At 61.0% G+C, this 8,985-nt stretch overlaps 1 protein-coding gene across 1 annotated transcript; it reads left to right on the top strand.

Annotated features, from left to right (window-relative positions):
* Positions 1-2,463: 2,463 nt before the first annotated feature.
* HS3ST6 (heparan sulfate-glucosamine 3-sulfotransferase 6) lies at positions 2,464-8,742 on the top strand. Its single transcript, XM_068523858.1, has 2 exons — positions 2,464-2,876; positions 8,012-8,742. Exons 1-2 carry the CDS (start codon positions 2,464-2,466, stop codon positions 8,625-8,627), a joined length of 1,029 nt encoding a protein of 342 aa, XP_068379959.1. The 3' UTR covers positions 8,628-8,742.
* Positions 8,743-8,985: the final 243 nt, after the last annotated feature.

Here is an 8,985-nt window from a genome sequence, read left to right as displayed (position 1 = left end):
CTGGGGGAGGGGAGAACAGGGAGTGACTGCTAACGGGTATGGGATTTCTTTTTGGGGTGATGAATATGTTCTGAAATTTATTGTGGTGATTGTTGTACAACACTGTGGATATACTGAAAACCATTGAATTTGAGAAACTAAATGGCCGAATTGCATGTTATGGGAATTGCATTTCAATGAAGCTCTTCCTTCAGAGTCAGGTTTCTATTTTAGGGACCAGAGGTTTGGGCTGGTAGGAGCCTGAGGCCATGTGCTAGAGAAAGATGAGGCTGGGACCCACTCCCCAGGGATGAGCCCCGGCTCTACCCCGTTCCTCCTCCTCGCTACCCCCATCCCATCACTATGCTCTCTGCTACTGGGCCTTTCCCCAGCCGACTGGGATGCTGTCCTGCTCCTTGCCTGACAATCACCTACTCTAGAAAGCCTTCTTCAGCCTCTCTCTCCACTCCCATCCTTCCACTGGCTTGTCTCTATTGAGTGCCTATCAGGTACCAGGCTCTGTGAGGTACACTGGTGAACAAACTTCCCAAGGCTGCCATCGTGGATGTCCTCAGATTTGCACCCACCCCTCACCTGAGAACCAGATGGTGGGTGGAGAGAGGGGATCAGATGCCAAACACCAAGCTGACTCTTGTCCTGGACCTCACTCCCCCACCCCCAGCATGTTTGGTGTCCTGCTGTTCTTGGTAAGTTCTTCCTGGAAAGTCCTCAAGGTGTATCTGTGTGTGTGAGAGTGTGTGTGTGTGTGTGTGTGTGTGTGTGGTGGGGGGCGGGACTAAGGAAAAGGCATTCCCAGAAGGGAGAACAGCATGAGCAAAGGCTAGGGGGTGCCTAGCCAGTGCCTGTGCTGGGCAGGGAGATGGAGGGGCCATCAGGTTTTAAAGCTGGAATTTGGAGCCCTGAGTGGTGGCTGCTGAGGCTGTGGGTGGGTGCTGCAGGTGGAGTGGGTGGCTCTAAGGAGAACCAGACTGTCTGGAACAAATCCTGTTTTAAGCTAGACCAGAAGAAGAACTTCCTGTGACCCTGCATGTGCCGGCATGCACCCCAGACAGCACTGTGCCAACACCCCACAGACGGGGCTCCTGGCTGAGTCATGCCCTAACAAGCAGATGCAGGCATGGCATCTGGGAACTGGGCTGAGGCCCTGGTCAGTGGTCTTCACCCCATTGGCTCTGCAGAGCCCTCTTCCGGCCAAGGCTACCTCTGGGTGGGTCATGGAGGCCCCTGCCCCGGGGAAGTGCTCCAGGTTGCCCTTAGATCCAGATACCATTAGGCTCAGGAACAGCCCATTAACCAGCAGAAGCCAGGGCAGTAGTCTCTGGGCATTGGCTGGAGGAAGGCTGGCCTCTTCGGGGAGCCCATGCCCACCTGCACCAACCCTGAGGCCAGGAAGCCTGGGGTAGAGGCAAAGGCAGGACATGGGTTCCATTCTGTCTCTACCTGGGGCTGTGCTCACCTTCTCCCAGCCAGCTCTCCTCTGACTTCTTTGTGCTGGGCTGGGGTTCAGTGAGCCTGGGGGTGCATAAAACTCCCGCAGAGTGTCCAGCGCCCAGCAGGTCTCATTACTGGGAGTGGCCCCTGAGTCTCCCTGCCCCTCAGAGGAAGCTCCTAGGACAGGACCCAGGCTCCTCCTTCTAGTTTCCCCAGCACAGGTCTCCCGAATCCTTCACATCTCCAATAGGAGCCGCTTTGCCAGCGCCAGAGGTGGGTCACTGACATCCCAGGGCAACACCAGGTGGACGAGGCTGCACAAACAGACCGTGTGACATGGTAAAAAGGGTCAGAAGACTGAGGTCTGAATTTCACTGGGCCCTTGGAAAAGACGCCTGTCCTCCCTGAGCCTGTCTCCCAGACTTTAAAATGGTAATCAACTTGGCTAGTCCTCTCCAACCACCCTGCCAGTGACCCTGATGCATGGCAATGGCAAGCCAACTATCAGCAAGATGCGCCCCATTCCCGCCGCAGACTTCCCTCCACCTTCCCTGAACCCCTCTGCGCACTAGGGCCAGGTGCACGCGACTTCTTGGCCCACTTGGTCCTCCCGCGCACCTGCCGCGTTGCCCTCGTCCGGGAGGGGCAGCGATCGGCCCTCTGAGAGCGGGTCCTTTGGCCAGCAGCTCAGTCCTGTCACCGTCCTGCGTCCCAATCTGCCGCCGCCGCATCCCGAGCAGGCTGGGGCCTGGGGTCTCCGAGCGGGCGCGTTCGGCTAGTCACTGAGGCTCGGAGTCGTGCCGCGGCGCCCGTAGGTGCCGGCGAGTCCCGGGTGGAGCAGTGGTTCAAGCGGGGCGGGGCCTCTGGGCTGGGCGGGGCATCCCGCCCTAGCACTGGTCCCTCCCGGCTCCCAGAAGACTGGGCAGTGGGGCGCAGAGCAGAAGCCGGGCGCAAGCGGACTGAGCGCGGCGCGGGCGGGGATGTGCGCCCTCCTGCAGCCCCCGCTCCCAGGCCTGGGAGCGGTGTGGCCCCATGGCAGGTAGCGGCGGTCTGGGCGGCGGGGCAGGAGGCAGCCAGGGCGCCGGGGGCGGGCCCGGGGCCGCGCTTCGGGCGCCCCGTGCGCCTCTGCTGTTCGCCGCTCTGGTGCTCGGAGCCTACTGCCTTTGCGCCCTCCCCGGCCGCTGCCCGTCGGCCGGCCGCATCCCCGCGCCGGCCCCCGCGCCCGCCGAGCCGCCCCTCGCAGCCCGCAGCCCCGGGACGTCCGGCCTGCCGGTGGCCAGTGGCTCGGGCCGCCGGCGCTTCCCGCAGGCGCTTATCGTGGGCGTGAAGAAGGGCGGCACGCGCGCCCTGCTGGAGTTTCTGCGGCTGCACCCCGACGTCCGCGCGCTCGGCTCGGAGCCCCACTTCTTCGACAGGTGCTACGAGCGCGGCCTCGCCTGGTACCGGTGAGCGCTCGTCCCGTCCGCCCCATCGGCTTCCTGGCGGGTGCCTTCTGGGAAACCGCGTGGTGTGCCCCAGGGGTCTCACTGGGGACCCCGCGGGGCGAGGACTCCAGGCATCTTCTGGGGCTGAGACCAGCCTGCGTGGGGGCTGAGGCTTGACCGGGAGGACGCGGCCCTCCTGCAGCAGGTTTTATGGAAAAGAGGGTCGGTCACTGGCCATGGACTCCCAGAAACTTTGAAAACTCCAGGGAAAGCCCTGGTTCGGGGCTAGAGTGCGATTCCAGCTGAGAAGTAGTTTGGAGCCTGTGGGGTCTGAGGTGCTTTAGAAATGCTTCATGCTCAGTTGGCCCTCTCCCCTGCATCACTGAGGGGAGCATGTCTGAACTCTGGTCAGTTACCTTAAGAAAGGGTCTCCGGGTTCCCTGCAGCCTCCTAGAAAGTATCTGTCAACCCATTCCCCACCCCTAAGACCCCTGATCCTGGAGAGAGGAATCCTTCTCCATAGTCCTGGGCGTCTGGAGAAAGTCTGGTCTTTAGAAAGGAGGAGGGTGCCTTTGAGTCAATGCCCAGGGATGGGAGTTGGGACCCCAGCCTCATGTCATGGGGCTCTGTAGCTGCCCTGACTCCCACCCAGTATGGCCTTGGGGGGTGTGGTGGAACGTGGGGGAGCACCCAGCCACAGCTGAAGTAACCTGTCCTGGTGGCTGGTCAAACACCAGCCCCTCCCTGCCGAGGTTAGCACCGAAGGATGAGTGTGAGGCCCTGCCCTCTGCCTCTGTCAGTCGGGCACAAGCCTGCCTCAGCGCCCTATCCCTTCCTTCGGGGAAATGAGGGCTTACAGATGGAGGGTGAGTCACCCCACTCCCCACAGCACCAGCCTCATCCCCAAGCTTGGGCCAAGCCCCTAAGGGCCAGAGAGGACCCTGCCCAAGGTCACCTGGTGAATTAGTGGTGAGTGGGGGGTGGCAGGACTGAGACTTTTTACCTCCAGGTTTACCAGTTTTTCTGTACCCAGATTCCACCCTGCCCCCCCCCCCCACCTTGTTATCTTTGCTTTTTTGCATCAAAATTACTTATGGGTTTGGAGGGTTCCCACTGAGAACAGGGGGTTCTGGCTCATGAACTCTGAAGGGTTGCTGCTGTCAGAGGTCTAGGGAAGTTGTGTGGTGATGGGGGAGGTGAGTCCATCCCTGGACCTGACTGTCTGAATCCCTGCATTCTCAGCACTCAGGGAGAGACCACTACCCCACTCTGACAGTGCTTCAGCATCTGAAAGCATCCCTAATTCCTCACTTCTGCGCAGAGGAAGAAGAGGAGGAGGGGAGAAGGAGGGGGGAAGGGGGAGGATGGGGAAGGGGAAGGACACACTGTTAACCATAGTGCAAATTTCAGAGCTCACTACTGACCCCATAAGCTGGGCTAATGAGGGGCTGCAGGAGAGTCTAGAATTGGGTTTAGACCTAAAAAGGCTCCCAAAGAGCCAGGGATCCTGAGAGCCCATCCAGGCCCTCCCTGGGCACATGCTCCAGCTCTGGGGGACTGGTCTGGGGAGCCTGAGGGGCCTGAGAGGAAGCCAGCTGGACCCAGATTCGGGGTCAGATCCTCAGCACAGGGGAGGGGCTCTTGGGGCATTGGTGTCCCTGAGGCCGGAGATGGGAGTGGGATGATTCAGCAGCCTGTTTAAGTCTGGTAGAGGAGACTTTCTCCTTCCTCAGCCCAGCCACCGCACTGGGGGGAGGGGTGGTGCAGAGGAGGCAGAGGGTCAGGTCCGTGGCTTCCGCCCCTTTAATCCGGAGCTGTCCCTCGGGGCTGGCTAGTGCTGACCCTTCACTGGCTGGTGCAGGGCTGAGCTTCTGGAGTGCGTGTGTCCACATGCCTTACAAGGGACGAGGGTGTGCGCTGATGTGTGTGCACATGGGCATGGTGTTGCTCACAGGCACCTGTGCCTCTGAACCTGACTGTCCTTCCAACCAGCCGTGAGTGTGCAGTGAACCTCTGAAAATGCCCACCGCTGCCTGTTTCCCCAGCTGCAAAGAGGACGCCCAGCCCCCGGGCAGGGAGGGTCTGGTGGCCTTGTCTGCTCTCAGGACCCTGGGCCCAGCCTCCAGAGCCTGTTCTTGGTGGAGGTGTGGGGCGGTGAGTAGAGGAGCAGTGACCAGTGCCCCCAGTTGACTTTCTGAGACACCTGTTCCCACTGGGCTGTGACCAGGCAGTGACTCTGGCCCTTCCCTTGGCCTTGGCAGGGGTGCTGGGCTGCTCAAAGTTGACCTTGGCCAAACCGGTCCCCCTCCCTGGGCCTCAACTCATCCCTCAGTCTCTTGAGGATCCTCCTTCTTGGGGACCGTGACCCCCAAGTGTCCCCAAGCTCACACAGCATTTGTTCATCTAGTCACTGACTCATTGAGCACCTTCTGTTTGACAGGTGCTGGGGTCACACAGACAAACACCCCCAAGTCTCAGTTCAGAAGGGGGCACCCTGTCTGGGCGCAGGTGGGGGCTGTACTTTGACCTTAGTATTTTGGAAAAGCACAGAGACCAGGAGGGATACAGGTAGGGCAACCCCCTTGGCTCCTGACACTGTGTTGTTCCAGACAGGAACCATAGCTGGTTTCTGCTGAGTCCCAGGCCCCGCTGGATGAGGCCCAGGCGAGGTGCAGGATAGGGGGGTGGGGGTGGGGCTGAGACAGAGGAGGGAGAGTCGCCTGGGGCTGGATGGAAGCCGCAGGGAAATGCAGACCAGATGAACAGGGAGGGAGTGTCCGCAGAGCAACTTGTCAGATGTTTGCCGTGTGGGGGTCAGAGTCCTGTTCCTCTCATCCTCTCCCCAGTCTCTCCCACCCCCAAGAAGCCCCCATCCCCACCCTCCTCTGTGCCTGGCTGGCTGGGGACAGGCTTCTGAGGCCCGGGCAGGGTGAGTAATTGATCCCAAAGATCTCAGATCTCAAAGCTGGTTTGTGGCAAGAGTGGGCCTGGAAAGTCAGCCTCCCCCATCCCCGTTCCCATCCCCCTTCCACGGTGGGGCTGGGGGCACCTCCCTGACTTCCTCTCCTCTGACTTCCTTGGAGAGAAAACAGCAGTGGGTGCTAAAGTCCCTCTAATTTTTGTCAGCTTCCTTGCAGCCCCTCCCCCCAGGCAGGCATGAAGGGGTGGGGATACTCAGAACCATGTGAGCCCAGTCTGGAGAAGGAAAGAGGGTGCTCCTGGGGTCACTGGGCACCTGGGGGAGGAAAGGGATGGGAAGGGGGTGTCAGAGGTCGGTGAGGAGGGTCCCAGAGCAGTCAGGGCTGGTTCCCTCCCTCAGGAGGGTGGTGAAGGGAGGGCGGTGACTTCTGATGACGTCTGTCGGCACTGGCTTCTGTCTGTGGGTCTCAGCATCGAGGTCCAGTGCTGGGAAATCCCCCTTCTTTTGTCCTCCCTCTGTGGGAAGGGGGGTTCCCTGAGCTGGCTACCCCAGGCTGCAGTCCTGAACCTCAGCCCTTGGCCTTGTTCCCACACAAGTTCTCTTTGAACTTATTCACAGGGAGGGCTGGGTGCAATTCCCACCTGGATTCCTGGGAGCAGAAGCCAAGCCAACACTGCCTCCCAGCAGCTGCAGCCGACATCCACCCCAGCACTTCCTGCTCCGTCTCTGAGCCTCAAATGGGGCAGTGAGTGGGGTGGAAGAAGTCCCAGATTACTCCTGGGACATGGGGGGAGCAGAATTGTCTCCCATGACTTCTGTAGACCAGCTCTGCCCAGGGCCTTAGTTTGAGGGGAGGGGCAGCTTCCACAGCCGGCAGACCGTGCAGCCCACCCCACTCCCCTGAGCCAAGAGGCTGGTGTCAGGGGAGCCGGCGGCATGCCTGGGACTCATGTGTGCATGTTCTCCAGTCCCGACATCAGCACCCTCCAAGCTGAGCACCCCAACTCGTGTGCCTGTACACCTGGGTGTCCACCTGGCCTGAGCAGGAAGAGGAGACTGTCTCTCAGAAGCTCGAGTCTGGGGGTCACTAGGCTGGATGAGACCTGAATTCTGTCCTGTGTGTCACCCTCCTGGCTGGGGCCAGTCCTGAGGGCTGTCAGCGGGATTGGGGGCAGCTCCCTCAGACATGGGGGACAGAGACCCCCCCCAACCCATCCCTAGCACAGAGCCTGATAGCCTCTGCCTCTGTTGACCTAGTTCCCAGCCCTCCCTCGGAGCTGTTTGCTCAGCTGGCCCTGCCGCTGCACCCTGCCCCTCCCCACCCTGTTCTACCTGGCTGGCAGGGTGGCCTCAGGATGCTACCCAGGGTCCCTGGCCTGCCTGGGTGGGGTGCTAGGATGGGCTTCCCCAGGTTTGGGGTTGTCAGGGGTCTGTCACCAGCCGACTCCCCCAGGACCTTGGGATGGGGTCAGTGCCCCCCAACCCCCACCCCTGGTCAGAATGAGAGGATTGCTCGGAAATGCTGCAGCTGCAGCCTTGCACCATGGGTTCCAAGCCGGGTCTGGGCAACCCAGGTGGCTGGAGTCTTGAGACAGATCCTCAGGCTGCCTCACTGACCTCTCCAGTGTCCTGGGCTGCGCTGTGGCTTTCAGCATTCTGGGGGGCCCAGGTCGGGGAGAATTAGCAGGGCTGCCATCAAAGACGGGAGACGCCATACAGGGGAGGGAGTGATAGGAGGGGCAGCTGCCCATTTTTAGGGACACTTGTCAATAACTAATGGCCTAATTCAGGGGACACCATCAGCCACTTAATGAAAGTGTGACTGGGGTAATTACAGTGCAGGAGCCTGTGGGGGTGGGGAGGGTGGGTGGAGCCTTATGGGTGGCAAGTCTGGGGAGTGCTGGGTCTGGGGTGAGAGGCACAGCAGTGTCAGGGTTGGGGTGCAGTCAAGCTCTGGGAGGGGTGTGGATAGCCTTGCAGGATGGGCCCCTACTGTGAGCCTGTGCTGAGGCTGGGTGCCCTCACGGCCCACACTCCAGGCTGCCCACCCAGGCACTTAGGATGGGTGGGCCTGGTGGGGAAGGGGAGATGGGGAGCCTCGCCTGTCTTGTAGGTATAGGGCTTCCCTGGAGGAAGGGGAGGTTAGTCTTGGGCCCCTGGGGGCCGGTCTAGCATGGGAGGGCTGGAGGAGGGCCAGCACCTGCTCATGCCCCCCTCTCCACCCACCTTCCCACAGGAGCCTGATGCCCCGCACCCTGGATGGGCAGATCACCATGGAGAAGACCCCCAGCTATTTCGTGACCCGGGAGGCCCCACGCCGCATCCACGGCATGTCGCCGGCCACGAAGCTGATCGTGGTCGTGCGGAACCCCGTGACCCGGGCCATCTCTGACTATGCGCAAATGCTCTCCAAGACACCGGGCCTGCCCAGCTTCGGCACCCTGGCCTTCCGCCGAGGCCTGGGCCCCGTGGACACGGCCTGGAGCGCCGTGCGCATCGGCCTGTACGCCCAGCACCTGGACAACTGGCTGCGTTACTTCCCGCTGTCCCGCTTCCTCTTTGTCAGCGGTGAGCGCCTGGTCAGCGACCCAGCTGGGGAGCTGGGCCATGTGCAGGACTTCCTGGGTCTCAAGCGGGTCGTCACAGACAAGCACTTCTACTTCAACGCCACCAAGGGCTTCCCCTGCCTCAAGAAGGCCCAGGGCAGCGGCCGTCCCCGCTGCCTGGGCAAGTCCAAGGGCCGGCCCCACCCGCGTGTGCCCGAGGCCATGGTCCAGCGCCTGCGGGCCTTCTACCGGCCCTTTAACCGCAAGTTCTACCAAATGACCGGCCAGGACTTCGGCTGGGACTAATGGGGTTGGGGAACCCACGCCCTGCCTGGGGATGCTCAGTGACCTTAATTTATGCCTGTCACCCAGCCGGAGCGGGCCCTGTACACAGGGCTGGGCAGAGAGAAATATTTACAAAATAAAGTTTGGATCTGTGTTCTTCTACGTGCCCTTGAGGGTTGGAGGGTGGGGTTGGAGGTGCCACCTCCTGCGGGGATGATAATCCTACCAGCTAACATTACTGGGCACTGTTCATGCTGGGAGTGGTTAAAAACCTGATCCTTGTCTATCCCTCGAGGTGGGCAGTGAACTTGGCCACCTGTCACAAGTGAGCAACTTAGGCTCAGAGAGGTTTGGGGCCTGCTCGGTGACATACAGCTCA

The sequence above is a fragment of the Eschrichtius robustus genome, chromosome 16 (genome assembly GCF_028021215.1).
Source record: "Eschrichtius robustus isolate mEscRob2 chromosome 16, mEscRob2.pri, whole genome shotgun sequence".
NCBI classification, from domain to species: domain Eukaryota; kingdom Metazoa; phylum Chordata; class Mammalia; order Artiodactyla; family Eschrichtiidae; genus Eschrichtius; species Eschrichtius robustus.
The sequence above is the reverse complement of the archived record's forward strand: the minus strand, read 5'-3'. Positions and strand labels throughout refer to the sequence as shown.